At 36.9% G+C, this 19,810-nt stretch overlaps 1 protein-coding gene, 2 non-coding genes and 1 pseudogene across 3 annotated transcripts; all 4 read right to left on the bottom strand.

The window, feature by feature from the left end:
- Positions 1-8,843: 8,843 nt before the first annotated feature.
- LOC121797516 lies at positions 8,844-8,931 on the bottom strand (annotated as a pseudogene).
- Positions 8,932-9,118: 187 nt separating this feature from the next.
- On the bottom strand, positions 9,119-9,211 carry LOC121797513. Its single transcript, XR_006049879.1, has one exon. It is a non-coding gene; the product is annotated as a small nucleolar RNA snoR26 (small nucleolar RNA).
- Positions 9,212-9,261: 50 nt separating this feature from the next.
- LOC121797515 lies at positions 9,262-9,355 on the bottom strand. Its single transcript, XR_006049880.1, has one exon. It is a non-coding gene; the product is annotated as a small nucleolar RNA snoR27 (small nucleolar RNA).
- Positions 9,356-12,459: 3,104 nt separating this feature from the next.
- LOC121793671 (L-type lectin-domain containing receptor kinase VIII.2-like) lies at positions 12,460-13,915 on the bottom strand. Its single transcript, XM_042191709.1, has one exon. It carries the CDS (start codon positions 13,695-13,697, stop codon positions 12,636-12,638), a length of 1,062 nt encoding a protein of 353 aa, XP_042047643.1. The 5' UTR covers positions 13,698-13,915; the 3' UTR covers positions 12,460-12,635.
- Between the last annotated feature and the right edge of the window lie 5,895 nt (positions 13,916-19,810).

Here is a 19,810-nt window from a genome sequence, read left to right as displayed (position 1 = left end):
AGGAGGAAGCTTCACGCAATTACGGGTCAGCGAAGCGAAGAGAGTCCTAAGGAAGCTACTGAATGCAAAGAAAGAGTATGACCATTCAAGGGAAGGATACAACCGAGAGCGGGCTGCTGTTGCCTCGTCTACTGATCAGGAAAATAAGCTGGAGCAGAAAATGGATTTGAAAATGGATGAGCTGAAGAAGTCACTTCTGAGTGCGATCGAGAATAGCACTCCACCACCTCCCCCAGCTGGGAATTACAAGGGTGCAGAGCAGGGAAATCAAGGACCGAACTATGATCAGCCTAATGACTTCGGGAATATGGAGCAAGTTAATGCTGCGGGGTACTTCAATTCTAGTGGGCATTGGATTCAAGGTAGACAACGGGATGCACCATGGAGGGATCATCCAAACTTCCGATGGGGTGACGGAAGCCAAAATCAGAACCAAGGTCAGAACCAGTATAACCCCCATCCGAACCAAAACCCTAACCGTGGACCAGCAAACCCAGACTACCAGCCCAACTGGTCAGGAAGAAACCAACAATCCCAAAACCAAAACCCACAAAACCAGAACCCGAACCCTGTCTATGTGCCGCCCCACCAGAGAAACTTCCAAAATTTCCAAAATCAGCCAAACCCAGGACCCCAACACCATCAGAACCAAAATCAATTCCAATGCCAACACCAGAATCAATATCCTCAAGATCAGTACACCCCTCCTGCCCAGTATAACCAATACCCGCCTAATCAAGGCCAGCAAAACTCCCATAACTATCAACACCAAGGGCCGAGTCATTTCCAAAATTCGAACAGGCCAAGGAGATCCGTTGACGACATGATGGGTGAAATGCTAGCATCACAACAGAGCATCAAAGGAGAATTGCAATCCCATAATGAGGTCGTGCAGGGGATGCAAAATGCCTAGAAGGAACATAAGGCGAACATGGATATGATGAATAGGCAGTTAGCTCAACTGGCCAGTTCGGCGGGTGATTTGAAGGGAAATGCGGGGAAACTCCCATCTACAGTCCAAATGCCCGAAAAGGCAAATGTGAGTAAGGTTACGTTGAGGTCAGGAACTACTTATGATGCGCCTCAACCGAAACGACCTAGTGGAGGATCCAATGGAACGAAGATAGGAGGCGATACCATTTCAGCGGAAGAATTAGGGAGACCTATGCCTCGGATGCAGGATCCATTCTTCTTGGATGATACACCAAGTGTAAGAGGTGAACCCGACACCCTACTGACCAGGAAGGAACCTCCTCAAGAGGAAGAGCCCAGAATGGAGGCCCAGACCCAGGAACTACCCAAGAAAGACTCCAAGAAGGTTGCTGAGGGACCAGTAGAGGAGAAAAAAGGGGAGAAACCATTCCCATTCCGATTTATTACAAAGAGGAAGAAAGAGAACCCGGTTGACTACTTGTCATTTTTGGGAAGTTGGATGTCACCATACCATTCCTCCAAGCCGTGCAGCTACCCCCTCTCGGGAAATTCATAAAGGACTTCATAGCCGGGAGAGCCCAGAAGGATGGCAAGATTATGGTGGAAGGGATAGCGTCAGCAATAGTGCAAGAGAAGTTACCACCCAAGAAAGCTGACCCAGGTATGTTCACCCTACCCATAACTGTAGGAGATGTGAAGGTCGAACATGCAATGTGTGATTTGGGGGCATCTATAAATGTCATGCCATTGTCTATCTATAACCGGTTGAAAGGAGTGAGGCTGTCAAATACTAGGGTGTTGATCCAACTGGCTGATAGGTCGTGCATAAGTCCTGATGGAGTTTTAGAAAATGTGTTAGTAAGAGTGCATGATTTTACGTACCCTGCAGATCTGTCAGCCTAGTCACCACAACTACCACTTCCTTCTGATATTCCGATTGGCCCAAATAGAAACCCAGTACTTTTCAAATATTTTCTGTTACAAAAATGTCTCCCCATTTCACGTACACAGTTACATTCCAGATGTCTTTCATACCGTCTGACCAGTAAAACACCACCTTTAAGTTCTTGCCTAGGTAGAGACTCAACCCAAGCGTGGTAGCTAACCAACCTTTCCAATTATCACCGCGGTAGTTTAAACGCACCATCTCTGTGGGATTCGACCCTTATCACCACTATACTGATCAGTAGGAGTGGGTTGAGGAATCTTTGAAACCAGGGTCTAGGCTTAGTTAGGATCTCTATCCTGACCAGTAGGATATATCCTTGCTTGAACGACACCTACGCACCCCTGGTCCCTTTTCACACACCTAACGAAATTCGGAGTTTCCTAGGACTGGCGGAATATTATCGGAGATTCATCGAGGGATTTTTAAGATAGCAAGGCCAATGACTCAACAACTCAAGAAGGGGGTAGAAGTTAATTGGACCCCAGAGTGTGAGGTAAGTTTTCGATTGTAAGGAAAAGCTAACTAGTGCACTGATTCTAGCTATGCTAGAACCTGGAGTGAACTACGTGGTATACACTGACACTTCGAATGTGGGACTTGGATGTGTGTTGATGCAGAACAACAAAGTGATTGCTTATGCATCACGACAATTGAGGCCACACGAGTTGGACTATCCAACCCACGAATTGGAGTTAGCAGCGGTAGTACACGCCTTAAAGATTTGGAGACATCACCTCCACGGAGTTCGATGTGAGATCTTTACGGACCACAAAAGCCTGAAGTATTTCTTCGAGCAGAAAGATTTGAACATGCGGGAATGAAGATGGCTCGAGTTGGTGAAAGACTACGATTATGGCATCAACTACAACCCCGACAAAGCAAATCTTTGAGCCGGAAGGACCATTTCTAATTGGCTACTTTTATCACCAAAGACAAAGCCTGATTCGCGAATTTAGTAAGATGTGTTTGGAAGTGGTGAGAACACCTGAAACAGTAGAAGCGCGAGTCGCCACTTTAGCTGTTGAACCTGATCAAAGGTCGAGAACCATTGAAGCACAACGGATGGATGCGAAATTGGAAGAAATTCGTGTTTGAGTGCGAACCGGCGAATCTGAGAATTTTAGCAAAGAAGATGACCATGCCCTTACTTTCGAAGGAAGATTATGCATGCCGGATAACGAGGGGCTAAAAAAAACGAGGTTATGAGTGAAGCCCATGAGACTCCTTATACCGCTCACCCAGGAAGTATGAAAATGTATCAAGATCTGAAGATGTCATTTTGGTGGAATGGTATGAAGAGGGATATAGCGTCATTCGTCGAGAGATGTTTAGTCTGCCAGCAAGTGAAGATTCTACATCAACGACCGTATGGGAAGTTACAACCACTAGAAATTCCTGAGTGGAAATGGGAGCACATAGCCATGGATTTCGTGACAGGTTTGCCAAGGACTCTGAGAGGGAACACCGCCATTTGGGTAATTATAGATCGACTTACCAAGAGTGCGCATTTCATACCGATTCTCATAAGCTATGGGTCCAACAAACTGGCTCAAATCTACATAAGGGAGATAGTTCGATTGCATGGAGTCCCAGTGACTATCACGTCCGACCGTGACCCGAAATTCACCTCAAGATTTTGGGTAAGTCTACAGAAGGAGCTTGGAACCAAATTGAATTTCAGTACAGCGTTTCACCCGCAAACCGATGGACAATCCGAAAGAACAATCCAAACTCTCGAGGATATGTTGGGAGTCGTGGTACTCGACCTAGGAGGAAGTTGGGAGGCAAGACTACCACTGATTGAGTTTTCCTACAACAACAATTTTCAGGCAGCGATAAATATGGCGCTGTATGAGGCACTATACGGAAGAAAGTGTAGATCGCCGCTCTACTGGGACGAAGTTGGCAAGAGAAAAATACTTGGACACGATGCAGTTGAAGAAATGGTGGGAATCGTTGCAATTCGTGAATGGATAAAAGAAGCTCAGGACAGACATAAATCATACGCGGATGTCTGACGAACTGACTTACAATTCCAAGCTCACGACAAAGTTTTCCTGAAAGTCTCCCCGTCAAAAGGGATAACACGCTTTGGCATCAAGGTCAAATTGAAGCCGCTATTTATTGGACCTTACGAAATTCTTGAAGGAGTGGGCCCCGTCGCATATCGATTGGCGCTGCCACCAAGCCTTGGAAATGTGCACAACATTTTCCATGTGTCACACTTACGGAAATACGTGTTCGACCCAAAACAAGTGATACATTTCGAAGAAGTCGCGTTGAATCCAGACTTGAGCTACAAGGAGAGACCCCAATCTATTTTGGACCGAAAGATCCAGAATGTGAGAAATAAACTGTTGCTTGTGTGAAAGTACTTTGGGAAAATCATGGGCATGAAGAAGCCACGTGGGGGAGAATGAGGATAAAATGATGGAATTGTACCCAGAACTCTTTACTTGAGGGTAACAAATTTCGGGACGAAATTTCTGTTAAGGTTGGTAGGATGTAACGCCCCGTTTTTCTGAACCCTAATTTTCGAACCCTAAAGTACTTACATTTAATGCTTTTAATGTTGCGAGTATCGAGTGGAATTGTTGTTGGATACTCTACGTGACCTAATTTTTGAATTGGAATTTTTGACTTGGTCAACTTTGTGGAATACGTGACGTGGCTGCTTTGAAAAATTGACGTGGGTAAAATTTAATGTTTGTGAATAATTGATAATTTATTATTAGAGCTAGAAATTGTGAAGTAAATCACAATGCGGATTTTAAATAATTCCTTTCCGTAAGGAATAAATATATTGGACTCAATCCGCGAATTGAATCGGATAAATTAAATAAATAATATAAAAATCCAGTCCGTGATAAATAAATTGAGGACTGCATAATTTAATTAAAATACAAAGGACCGTGAATCAAACTAAGCTATTAAATCTTCTTTCTGTTGACTTGGTCACCAAGTCGATAATTTAATTTAATTAAAGATTCACAGAGATTTTCCTCCTCCGTGATGAGATATTCCTCCTCCGTGATATGCAAATAAATACCAAACAAATCCAAATTTATCCAAAATAATTTTTTTTAAAAAGGGAGAATTCGAAATTTTATCCACTCAACCACGATTAAACCGTTTCCTTCCCCCTCACCCCTAAATCTCTCTCACATCCAAACCACCCTCCCTCAATATTAAATCTTCAAATCAATTTATTCCTTTTTCACTTCTATCGTTCTCTGCAATCAAGAAAAAGCAAGTTTCATTCTTTCAAGGTAATCTCAAAAATTTCTCTCTATTTTTTTTTCATGATTCAAACCAACTCATCTAATCTCCTTTCAGTAGAAATCGAGAACCCAACTCAAGGAGGGAGTTATCGGTTGTTTTCCCAAAATCCATTCAAGGTATACTCTTTTTCAACCGATCAATTACAGTTCGTAAGCATAGTATATTCATACATCAACCTCATCTAACGTAATCAATATTCCTCAAGAACCGAACAATACAACCGACATCCTACGGCAATTAACCGGAAAATATGAATTAACATAAAAATGGGGTAAAGAACGCATCTTTGGGGTTGGTGGCGAAGCTGTCCGGGGCGGAATCGGAGTTAATTGGAGGCTGACCGACGGACACTGCCGAGCGACGGCGGTGGATGCGGGTGACGAATCGGAGTCAGCGGCAGCCTCTTCCTGACGGAGAGGCAGCAGCGCCGCCGCGGCAGCAGCAGCCGGCTGCTCTGTGCAGCGACGAGCAGCAGCGGCGTCGCGGCTCCCGGCAGCGACGGCGGCAAACCGGCTGACCGACGGGCAGCAGCCGACGACGACCGATCTGGACCGCAACGGCAGAGCTCCTCCACTCCGACAGCGATGATGACCGATCTGGACCGCAACGGCAATGTTCCTCCACTCCGGAGCGACGGAGGAACGGCGGCGGTGGCTGAAGGAAATGGAGAAGCCGACGGGATTCTGGGAAATCCCCAACTTGGTCGAAGAGAGAGAGATAGAGAGAGAGAGGGGTATGGAGATGGTGGGAGTTAAATTTGGGCCTGTTGTTTTTAAAGAAATGGGGCCTAATAAATTAAATTGGAGGATTTATTTAAGTATGGACTCCATTTAATTGTTTGGGCTTTAAGATTTTAATTGGAGATATAAGGTGGAGAAATAATTAAGCTTTGGGGCTTTTAAATAAATCTTTGGGCCGATAATTAATCATGACGAAATTATTTAATTAAATCCCGAATTAATTATGAAGTATGAATAATTTATCTCAAGCCCGGAATATATACATAATTTTCTTAACAAAGAGAAATAGTTGTGATAATTCAAGTTATGCGCTTAAATAAACTTTGGGAAGTTAATTCGATATTGTTGAGAAAAATACGAGGAGCCAACGGAGGAATTATGGGCGCAAGCGGCTGCCGAATAATCGAAAACCGAGATAAATAGCTTTAATTAGGATGCATGCATTTTTATTTATTTATTGGAAAAGTGTTTTGATTTATGTATTATCTAAATGTAAAAGGTGAATCATCGCAAGTGAACCGTGATACCAAGGGGAAGAAAGTGCTTGTGATTTAAGCAGTCGAGGTGGGCTTTCTTTTAAATAAGGACAACGTCCTAATTATTTTATCGATGGAAATGAAACTGTATTTATCATGCCGTGATTTGTGTTTTAACGTGCCTATCTGATATGGCTATACGCCATTGTTATATAAACCGAATTCGGGTCCTCGTAGGGCCGCAAACCCTACTTGGACTAGTGTACACCTATGGTAGATCGTGTGCTAGCGTACGGGCTGGCCGGTCTAGTGGCTTGGTTTGTGGCCACATTCCAAGTCATGTATTGGCAGATATGGCTAACGTCTATGGGAAAATGACTGATCAGTCGACTTTTACTATGAGAAATGATTTTGAGTGCCTCGGGCCTTTCTAAAGCTAAACCCCGATGGTTACTTGTGAATGGCATGATAAATTACTCTTTATTGAAAATGTTTTTGGCATGAGCCACTGAGTATTCTTATAATACTCAGCCCTGCATGTGTTTTCCTTATGTGCAGGTTGAGCGGCGACGAGGACGTGGTGGTGTTGAGCAAGTGAATTTAAGATATTATTATTATCTCTGAACCTTGAGTGTCGTTGTGTCCGTGCCACTCTTTCTCTTGGTCGTTTCCGCTGTGACTTTTCATTTATTCATGTTTTATTTGGGGCGACAGCTTTAATTGTTAGGATAATGGATTTTCCGATTTTCTTGTTGGATAATATTAAACTCTTGGTTATTTAATTGGATATTAGTAGTTGGTCCAACTTGTGTTGAAATCCTAATCTTTTTCGTCTGTTTATTAAATTCTTTTAATCACGATCGCCCGTATTTATTAACCCTAAAGGGCGGTCGTGACAAATGCCTTTGTAAAAGGACCTGCCAGGTTGTTCTCTGACGCAATCTTGACCACTTGTATGTTTCCTCTCTGCACTATATCTCTAATGATATGTTACTTCCGCTCTATGTGTTTGCTCGCTTTGTGAGTTCTTGGTTCTTTCGAGTTTGCCACAGCGCCAGAGTTGTCACAATAAACGGTGATGCTCTTGGGCAGATTCGAAACCACACCTAAGTCCATAAGGAAGTTTTTGAGCCATACTCCCTCTTTTGCAGCCTCGGAAGCGGCTACATACTCGGCTTCCATGGTCGAGTCCGCGATGAATTTCTGTTTCACACTCTTCCAAATTACGGCTCCACCTCCTAAGGTGAACACATATCCTGAAGTAGATTTTCTCGAGTCCTGATCAGCCTGAAAGTCTGAGTCAGTATATCCTAAAGGACAGAGCTCGGCTGCATTGTAAAATAGAACATAGTCCTTAGTCCGTTTAAGGTACTTGAGTATGTTCTTTACGGCAGTCCAATGTCCTTGTCCTGGATTCGACTAATATCTTGCTACCATGCCAACAGCAAAGCAAATATCAGGTCTCGTACAAAGCATAGCATACATGAGACTTCCAACTGCCGAAGCATATGGAATCCTTCTCATAACTTGTATCTCAGACGGTGTTTTGGGGCACATCTCTTGAGATAGATGGATGCCATGTCTGAAAGGTAAGAAACCTTTCTTGGCGTCCTGCATTCCATTCAAATACTAATAATACATTAACACTACTTTAACTACTCATCTTTTCTCTCTTACTTTATCTATTTTGTCTTAATTCCCATGCCATATCATATGTCCATATTTTATACGACAAAGGGAGTAAAATATTCTAGATAGGTTATTGGTTTTGATTATATATTTATTTGACAATAACGGTAAATATTTGATCAACGGAGACTTCTCTAGTTAAATACTAGTAATTATGTGAATGATTGAAATTTGGCTATTGGCAGTCATAAGGATAACCACTAATAAATTTGAATACTTGATATTCAAATGTTCACAACAAATGATATATACAATCATAATGCATTTATTAATTTACGATTTCACGGTAAGATCAACGGCAAAAAAACGTTTGACAAAAAATGCAGGGAATATTAGGTTGTGTTTGGTATATGGAATTGGAGGTGTGGAATTGGAACCTTCAATTTCAAATCTAGTGTTTGGTATCATAAAATTTTTTAGATTTGGAATTGAATTACAATTCCAAATCCTCCAATTCCACAATTTGAATTCCATATCAAAAGGAGTGGAATTCCAAATATTTATTAAATTACATCCAATTCTATTCCTTTCAATTCAATTCCATAGAATTCCAATTCCAATTCAATTCTAATTTCGTGTACCAAATGGACCCTTAACCAAAACAATACTACTACTATTGTTTCATTTCTATTGTTACTTCCAATATGTTGACAATATTGACATATGCTATATTAAAGATAAAATGACCTTGGATTGAATAAAATTATGTACATATGAAAAATAAAAGTGTACATGAACAATTTGAAACCAAGTGATCTTAAAATAATTCTAGTTATTGGATCTCATGATAACAAGTTATCTTCAAAAAAAAGAGTTCATTACAGATAGATAACGCAGTAATATACAGCATCACTGATCCAAAAATAAGGCATCAATCAAAACAGGATAAATTTGTGAAGATCAATAAAAATTTAGAAAATTAAAGAGAAAAGCAATGGATTTTGTAAAAACGATAAACCAAATAATTAATAATTGGGAATAAAGCAGTGATTTTATATTAACAAAGTAAAAAGGGATAAAAATTATGGAAGGAAGGAATGAAAAGTTATAAGCTTCTCATAGTATACTTTCCCCATTGATTTTCTTCATTTATGAATCAAAGTGCAAGGATGACATTAATGTTTTCTCATCTCAGATGCTTATCTTCAACACTGAAAAAATCCGTAAATATGAAGGAAAAAAATAGAAAAAGAAAGGATCTCAGGAGCTAGAAAAGTATCTTCAATTCCGAATTGGAAATATCAGATAGATAACGCAGTTTTAAACTAATACATCATCGATCCTTGTTAAAAAATTGTAAATTAGTTATGAAAATGGAGAAATAAAACGATAATAAGAGAGGAATCGCGAACCACAAAACTCTATTGAACAGGAATGTGGGTGAATTCCTATATTGAAATGCGACGATGATGAACTGGTGTATTTCAGAGAGGTGTGATATAGGGGTTTAAGTGGCGTGGACGCAATGGGGAAACCCTAGAAAGGCTTTAAACGACGACGTTGCATGTCGGATAATGTTGATCCAGCCCATTGGGTTGTATGAGTAGGCTTTCTGATATCAGGCCTTGCAATTAATTAGGGTTGGGCTCAGCTACTTATATAATACACATTTCCTTTTTTTAGATTAATTTCATTTCCTTAAATTTTAGATTAATTTTATTTCCTTAAAAATAGACCACATTTATCATTTTGAGATATTTTTTAAAAACAGATCAATTCTATTTAAAGAAAAAAAATTCGGTGAATCTCATTCTCCACTAATAATATTCCAATTACTTTTTCTATGTATCACTCTTACTTATCAATTGTGCATTGAAAAGTCATTTCAAATATTATCGATTTTTTAGGGAAGGGGGAGTATAAAATTACTGAACTAAAGTTATTGTATCAAAATGGATTGCTAAACTTTTGAATTATTTTGAAATTAGAGTAACTTACTTCATATTTATTTTTATTTAATATATAAATTTAAATTCCACGTAATCTTTTAAGCTTAATAAATTATGAATACAAATGGTAATTCAAACATATAGTTGTATATACAGATGTCAATCCAACCCGACACTCATGGGTCCGCCCGAATAGCCTGTAACTTTATAATCCGAATACAAAAAGGGCTATACGGGTTAGCCTGTTAGGGTTGGCGGGTTAGACGGGTAGACCCGAACGAATTGCGGGGTAGCCCGACGGGTTGCAACTTTTAATTAAAAAATATTATGTTTGAGTGTTATATTTTTGAATTTCATGTGGCACAATCATTAGTCTTCTTCAATCCTCATTTTACAGTTTTCCACTCAATCCCATAGTATTAACCTCAAGTTCCACCTCGACTTATTATTTCATCGTCTCATCATCTGGCACTACTGTCTTACCATCACAAAAGCCAATCAAGACAAAATTAAGAAATAACCCATCAAAATCTCAATATATTTATTATTTTAATAATGATTCATGTATGATATGATTTTTAATTTTCATAAAGAATTAACACAAGCTTTAATTCAAATTGATTGATTTAATTTTTACTCATCTTTGTTTATGTTGTAGTTGATCGAGACTGAATGTTTCTCTCTAACTATTATTGAAGAAAACTATGAAAATTTGAAGATTTTATATGATTCTAAAACTAAGAAGAAAAAAATATCTAAAATTTAAAATCATTTCATATAGGAAAATTTCTATTACCATAGATTATTTTAGAATGTTTATAGGCCCGCATAGCCCGATGGGTTAGGGTTGAAATTTTGTGACTCAAAAAGTCCACAACCCGAATAGCCCTCACCCAAATAGTCTGGCAATCTGAGTGGGTTGGCCCGAACCCGAACGGGTTAGCCCAATTGACATCCCTAGTTGTATACACCACCGTGACCCCATAAGAGGGATATCAAAAGCTTTAAATGCTCGAAGACATCAACTACTAAGAATAAATGGAATATAGTACTACCTTCGACCGTCTGGAAGGACTTGGAAAGAGGTCGAAAACACGAATAGAATGCGGATCAAGTTATATGGAATGAAAACCGAACCGATTGGATCAGTTAGCAAATGTCGTTGCCACTTAATCAATGTAATCTAGCTCTCGCCCTTTCCGCCTTGCCAAAGTAATTTATAACTCCCAATTTCGCACAACTTTAACAGTAAAGCGGCAAGTTCGGGGTCGATCCCACAGAGAAGTTGGTGTGTCGAGTGTGTGAGTAGTGAACAGGGGGGTTGGCTGCTGCCACGCTTTAACTTGGAGTTTTTAACTACTGGTTTTCACCTAGACAGAATTAAACTAGCTAGCTTGATCAATGGAAATTTAACTACTAGATCAAGTGAATTGCAGGTAATAACAGAAAAGTAAATGCGCGGATTAAAAGAGAAAATAACTTTGATTAAACTAAAAGCTGAGTACAACGTGAAATTTAAACTAAGCTAACACTTGGAATCTAAGAAAGCGGTAAAAACTGAGAAAAATCTCAGCGGGAAACTTAAGATAACACTAACAGAAATGAGTATTCTGCAGCGCCCCCTTTCGGTCGCCCTTTAAACTAAGCTATCTATCTAAGCTAGAGAACTGAACTAAACTAAGCTAGAGAGCTGAACTAAACTAAGCTAGAGAGCTGAACTACGCTAAATAACTAAGCTAAGCTAAACTAGACGGAAAGTAAAGTCTCGGATGCCTTCTTGTGGTGGCACACCCTCTATTTATAAGCTCGATTCGGCCACCAGCTGGATAACGATCTTGACGTGGAATATTCGCTCATTCTGAGAGTGAGCGACTCATTGATTGCTACGTGCTGTTCTTCTAGAATGACGATGCTTTTTGGTAACAGATTCGTGACTCAGCTCCGTCCTTGCGTCTCATATTCCAGCACGTGTCCCGTTCTAGAACGTCGTCCTTGATAACAGAATGGTGCGCTATATCCAGCTCATTTCCTCATGTGTTCTTCTTCTAGAAGCCAGTGGTCCCCACCTAACTGCTTGATCGCTCCCCCTTGATCAACTCCCCCAATTCTTGGCCTTTTATTGCCTTTTGTACATGCTTGATCAGTTCAGCCTTGCTGCCTTGGTTAAGTGGTATTTCTGCACATTTAACACTTGTTTTGCTCGATAAACCGATCAAGTAGCATGTATTTCACCCTTAAACCGATGCATGAAATGAGCCTTATCACCGTCCTAGTTAAGTTGAGTTGTATTTCTTTTTGGGATGTCCCAGTTAAATTAATTCATTTCTTTTTTGACAAAATACAAAACATCCAATTACTCTTACTTTCCATCACGTACTTACTCTCACTTTATCGTTCCCACTTTATTCATCTCTCTTATTTTTCAATACAATTTCTTAATCTTCATGCCCACAATGGTTTTGCCTCAACTTAGTTGAATGGAGGCATTAGCAACCGTGAAATATTATGATCAACAATTCCCCAAATGAAGCTGTATTTCAATGATCACAACATACACTAATATACTATCAAAACTATGTTAAATGACTGATCACTAAATTACAGCACCATGGCAACTAAGATACTAAAAACAGAGGATTTACAATCACAAAACACCCATATTTCTCTACTCTGCAAATCAAGCACCTAAAACCTTACCATTTTCGACGGTTTTATCTACAGAAACACCAAACTTCTTGCACTCCGACTCCTTAGATTGCGCGACCAACTCCTCTGGTACAATGGGGCGCATATCTCCCAACACAGTCCACAAGATCAACACGAGCATTGCCCCTAAAGCTCCACATCCGGTGCCAAACGCCAATGCAGAAACAATTCTCATTGTGCAGTCGCTTCTCCTGTTAACTTTCCTCTCTTCTTCCTTACCCACAGACTGCTGTGGATCCAAGGGCTCAGAATGCATCCATCGTGGCATGATTCTTGACTCAATACTCCATGAGTGGATGTTGTTTCTCTGAGACGAGTTTGCCCTCGAAGAGCTAAATCCCACAACAACATTTTCATCTCCCCACATTTTGGAAAGATCGATGGAGTAAGTGAGCAATGGATCAAGCGGCCTACTCAAACCAAATTTGTTCAACCTAACCTCAAATCTTTTACTACTTGCTTCATAATCAATCCAAGCTTGCAACATTTCTCCACCATTTAACACCAAATTGAATGATGAAACATTGCTCACTTTAACAGAGACAGGACTACCAACATCTATCCCAACATGGTTATCATTCACATCTCCATGCTTTTCATTCTTAAATGTATCAAATTCAACTGCAAGAAACTTCATCTTCCTCTCTTTTAAAAATCCCATCTCTCCACCATCAAAAACATTCATTGGAAATTGAGAAGGGAGCATCACAAAAGCCAAACCATCTCCATTCACCCCAGACATGGAAAATGCAAAGTAATTCGAAAAAGACACCAATTGCCTTGATTTTTCATGAACAAGATTAAGGGGCTTCTTGCAGACAAACCTCCCAGTAGTAGAAACCCCAATTTGAATAGAAATGTTGTCTCCACCAACCATAGCATCCCCAAACAGGGCAAGCTGTGACTCAAAGTTGGAGGCTTTACCAAAATTCTTGAAATGAAAGGTTAAATTGGGGTCGGCATCCATACCTTTGACGTGAAGATTGAGCAATAAGAATACCAATAAGTACCTGGAAGATGAAAATGCAGCCATATTTGATCGGAGTTTTGCAAGCAAGAGCAATTGTGCTTGTGTTTTCGCGATTTATTGCAAGGGTTTCTTGGAAAAAACCATGTAGAATATAGATTGTGAATGTTTATAGGGTATAAGAACAAAGGAGTATCGAAAATTTGGGGAAATGGGAATGGTGGTGGTGGTGGTGGTGGTGGTGGACGAGGTTGTGAAAATTAAATACTTGCGCTTCTGCTACACGTCCGATTTGCTTGCTTTCTCAGTGGTGGCTGACTGAGGGAATATAATATTAGATTCTTTGCAATTATGTCCTTCTGTTTTCTATATTTGCAATGGTGATCCTTCTACTCTATATATTTTGTTGTTTGGTACTTGTAATGATTTTGTGTTTTTGACACTGAGGAATTACTATTAGCCAACCAACACTCATTACAAAATGTGAATTTTACACGCCATAAAAAAGTCCAATCCCAATTTGATTTATCTTTGTACTTATACTCTCTCAGTTATGGGCCTAAATGGATTAATTTGTGTTAGTGATTATTAATGCATAATTTTATAGTTTTGCTGATAAAAAAGTGGAAGTAAAAATTTACTTGAGAGACATATTGTAATTATAAAATCCGGAATGTAACTAAATTGTCTTACAATAAAATTATCTTCATCATTTCTACTTTACTGAATTAATGTAACAGTAGATCTCGAAATGTTAACATAAAATATGATTAAACAGAAAAAAGAAGATTCGTGGTGTGCATTAGTTTGACAATGCTTCAACCGACAGTAAACAAACATGTGCAGTGCAGTGGCCATTGTGATTACTCTAATCACTCTACACTTCTTTTCCCGTAAACTAATCTTTAAATTACCACAAACAACAAAAATAAAGATACTAACAATAAACAAATATACATTTTTAGTTGTTAATAATAGTATTAACTGCGTGCCCATTTACTTTTTGGTCCACTCCACTCCACTCCACGCATACATACAGAAGAGAAGACCGTGTATGTGTATATACGAGCATTAAAAAACACACACAACGCATACTTTATGCAGAGATGACAGCATGACTGGTGGACCTGTGTGTGAAAGAAGACGTATCACTGATTTGTTTAACGAACTTTTTGTGTGTTCACGTGTAGGGATAGCAAATTGATATCGGGTTAACTTGAAAATGAACTAATCCAACAAGGTTAAACTTGAATTGGGCCGGTTAAGAAAATTATCAACCCGAACACAAATCTGACTTGCTACCTTTAAACCTGAATATGACCCTACCTGATACGAACCCGTTACCGAAACGATATAATATGGGTTAACAGTTAACACGATAAGATAACGACCCAAAACTTATTTTACACGATTAGAACTTGTTATTACACATTAAACTTAATATTATACTATAAAAATCCGGTTTACACGATTTATTTACAAGAAATTAAAGAATTAAAGTAAAGATACATTTTTTTAAAAAATAACTAATATTATTTCTTAATGGGTAATCCGCATCCAATCCCAACACAGTCCGAAATTATCAGGTTCTTAATGAGATAACCGATAAAGATACGAACCCAATAAGGGTAAACCCAAACTCATTAATTTCGTGCGGATTCGAGTCGGATTATTGTGTCGTGTCAAAAATTGTCAGCCCTATTCATGTGCATGCCCCAATCTAAACACCTTAGGGCATTCACGATTGGAGGTCTCCTGCCACACCAAGATTCTCCTCTACGTCATTATTCCCTTTTTTTGTTTGCACTATGTCACAACTCCCATAGTGACACTCTCTGTCCATGCCTCAGAATATTAATTTTTAATATTCACTATTAAACTTAAAAATTGAAATACAAGTACACAATATATTACAAGAAACGACTTCATTGATAATAAAATAAAATTATGGCCTGATAGAAAATGAAATAATATATAAGTTATATTTTTCGATCTTCATGAGTGCGTGCGAAATGAGGTTGTGCCCTCGGAGCTCCTCCTCAATCATCTTTGACGTATCCTTAGCTTGCACTTTAGAGTATTGTTAGATGGTCATACTCATGTGGATCTCATGGGGAGACTCAGAAATGCTATCCAGAGCCGGGTTGAATGTATGGCTCTGATGAGTGCTACAAGATGTCATGTTCCCAATTTATTAAGAAATTTCAGTAAGTGCATTTATAATCAAATTCAGGGCCCGATCAAGAAGAGCATTTTCATCAGGCGCCGAATTCATAGTTTGTAGAAAGATAAAAGATAAATGTGTAGAATGAATAAATAAGTTAAAAGTGTCGAATGATGTATATCTATAGAGTTTGAGATTTATATTTTTTAAAAAATAAAAAATCTCCGAAAATTCTACTTTTAAATATTTTTTTTTGCATAATGGTATTAAAGTACGCAATAACGGTAAGGTAATGGTATCAAAAATTAGTCATACCGAATTTTTGGTTTTTTGCATTGTGGTATACCAAAAAATCGGTATGGTATCGATATGATATTTTGTCATACCACTTTTTGCGGTACGGTATGCGGTATGACGTTCTTGGTACGGTACCGTACCGACCCACGCCTACCATTGAATATCATAGAAATATTTACTCTTTTTTTTTGCAAAAGTTATATTTTTAGTTGTTTTATAAATGAATTCAATTTAGAAAATAAAAGAATGTTTGATTTTGCTAGATTATTTGGCTGACTTAGAATTTAGGAATTTTTTTTTGTTTATTGATTTTGGATATGTAATTGGTTCCAAAACAAATTAAAAAGCTAAGGACCGTTATATCGATATCAAACAACGTTTTAAAAATTAGACTAGATTGGTCAGTTCGACCGATCCGACTACGAACCGAGATGCAGTTAGATCAGGTTCACCCCTTATATCAGTTAATATACTCCCTCCATTCCCAAACAATAGTTTTTTTTTCCATTTTGGCCAATCTCACAAAATTAGTCCACTTTCATTTTATCAAGTTTGTCAGTCTAGTGAAATGGACCTCATTCTCCATTATTAACACTTCAATCAATTTTTCTTTCTATCCCTCTCATACTTTCACAATTTTTCATTAAAACTCGTGTCTACTCAAAGTTTCTATTTTTATGGGACGGATGGGGTATTAGACCACTGGACCAGGAAAAAAACCGATTTTTATTTTTAAAATGTTTTATTTCAAAATTTGTGGTTAGTGGGGGATGAACAGAGGATCTCTGGTCAAGTAATCAACAACTCTACTATTCCATCACATCCAATTTTTATGAAAATGATAAACATCAACTACTCTTATACATTAAACTTGAAATTTTTTACCCATACAAACTAATCATTTGTGTTTAATTTTATATTTTTATAAGTAATTGTTAGTATGCATATTTAATTATAAATATTTTTTATCAGTTATGAAATTTTGTTATTATTTATAAAATATAGTTATAACTAATAATTATTATCCCACAAAACTTGTTAAATTTTACTTTTTACTATTTTTGGTAGTGGACCTCATATTCCACTTATTCAATCCAACTCACACTTTATTATAAAACTAATATATAAAAGTAGGACTCGCTCTCCACTAACTTTTTCGACTCACTTTCAATTATATTTCTTAAAACCCGTGGTCGTTCAAAGTGTGACAAAATTTAAGGGACGGAGGGACTTAAATTTATTTGAGTTATCATTAATTATAGTTTGTAATTTACTAAATATTAATATTTTCATAGTATATAATTAATATATATACATTAAAAATTTTATATACTAGTACTATTTTTATATATATTAATCAATATTTCGTGTTTTATTATATATATTTGCGATAATAATAGAATTCTATTGTAGAATATAGATAATACATTATGACTTGATATTTGATCAGATAAACTTATTTGAATTAATATTTATTTTTCATCAATATTTATATATAAGTACAAAGTTCTGTATTTCCCCTAACAAATAATGTATAGTATATTTAATTATATTTTTTAATACAAATTAATTAAATTTTATCATTCATTAAATTTTAATTGTTTATATTTGAATATAAAATTAATTATATACTCTATGATTTAATATTTTTATGATATTTATTATTTTATCATTCATTAAATTTTATATATTTTACATATTTCGTCCCTTAAAAATAATAAGTATATTTACATGTTGGTCGGCCACTTAAAATTATACAATTATATTTAAGAAGCTTTTAAACAAATATTATCAAACACATAGGGGTGTGCATTCGGGTTTCGGTTCGTTTTTTTGCCAAAACCGAACCAAAACTGAAAAACCGAATTTAGTTCAAAATCCAAACCGAACCGAACCCGAAAAACCGAAACCGAAAAACTAAAAATCGAACTTAAAAAACCGAAAAACCCGAACAAAACCGAAAAACCTGAAAAAAATAAATATAATATAAATATATATTTATATATGTGTATTTTATTTTATTTTATATATACTAATAGAATATTTATATATAATATAAAATTAATAATACATATAATATATATTATATAGTAGAATATATTAAAAGAATATATATATTATATATAATATAATATATTAAATTAATAGAATATATATATAATTCGGTTTTTCGGTTTTTCAGTTTTTTTCTTCGCCCGAACCGAATCGAACCAAAAAACCAAATTTTTTTTATTTTTAAAACCGAACCGAGCCGAAAAACCGAAAAAACTGAACCGAATTTCAAAATTTCGGTTTGGTTCGGTTCGGATATTCGGTTTCCGGTTTTTTTGCTCACCCCTACAAATAGTTTATTTTATTTACAACTTATACCATTAAAAAAAATAATTTAATATTTTGTGGATCACACTGTCCATATACACTACTTAAATGAATTACTAATAATATGGATCTTACAATCCATTAACACTAATTTTTCTATCTATTTTTTTTCTTTTACTTTATTTACTGCTTTTTAAAACTTGTTATTTTTAAGAGATAGGTGTGGTAAATATTTGCAGTATACAACGGTTGGACTAATGATTTAACCGATTGAATCCTAAACTAGTTAGAGTAGCTTTATTGATTTACTTATCAATCCAATTTTTAAAATATTGACGTTAAGATATATATTTGAATTTTGCGAAAACAACATAAAAAGGAAGCCGTCTTTGAATTGAATTTGTGTTTCTAGTAATTCATCATTTTCAATCTAACACAACTATTTATAGTGCTAAAGCTACACTAATTAATGTATACTACAATCAACATATTCAACTTCTGTTGTTTTCCGTCGTTGCCTTGATATTCCTTTGATGATCTCTTCAACCATCGCCTTAATATGTCCGCTCCAATTTTTTTTTCATTATTCCAATATACCAGTATCAATTTTTTTTAGCTGGTGTAAATATTTGGAATTGTCTACTCGTTTACTAATTAAAATTTGATAATATCGTTGGAACAATTTGTAAAACTCTCTTAAAATAAAAATTATGATGAATATTAAAAGGATATGAGCTAGATTAGATTAATATGAATTAAATAATTATAGTTGGACTATAATTATAATAGTCCATAAACCCAACAATAATGGAACCCTAGTGACTCATCATCTACATAATGGTTATTTATTCTCCATTGTGGGAGAGGAAAAATAGCGTAACATTAGAGGGAAAATACGAAAAGCTTTGTAGAGAGAATTTCTAGCTTTCTTCTACGGAGCAATTGTACCGGGATAGTTCCTGCATCGGATTGGATTGCACGTGGACCTCGATAGTAGTGGATTCAACTTGCAGGATACAATCGTAGAAGAAAACAACACAACAAGTAAGATTTAGTTCCGTTGTGTATTATGTGTTCAACTTACAATATAATTATGAATCTACATCTGTTATTCTTGTCTGCAATTTCCGCTGCGCTCATTAGATGAATACAAGAATTCCTAACAGTGGTATCAGAGCCGGGGCTCGATTCATAATCTGTTTTGTAATTTGATTATATGTGGCGATTTTGGAAATCAAACTTTTATACTTGGTTTAACAGTTTCGACAGAAACTGAAATTAGATTTCAAATATTAGAAATTAGATTTCAAACTTCAACGTTTCGAAAATTGTTTGAAACATGGGAATCAGATTTCCACAATTTGGGAAATTAAAGAAAACCGAACTGCGATAAATTTTA

Source organism: Salvia splendens, chromosome 3 (assembly GCF_004379255.2).
Source record: "Salvia splendens isolate huo1 chromosome 3, SspV2, whole genome shotgun sequence".
NCBI lineage: Eukaryota > Viridiplantae > Streptophyta > Magnoliopsida > Lamiales > Lamiaceae > Salvia > Salvia splendens.
The sequence above is the reverse complement of the archived record's forward strand: the minus strand, read 5'-3'. Positions and strand labels throughout refer to the sequence as shown.

Coding starts and splice junctions, on each gene's coding strand:
- LOC121793671 (XM_042191709.1), bottom strand. CDS start 13,697: ATGGCTGCATTTTCATCTTCCAGGTACTTATTGGTATTCTTATTGCTC.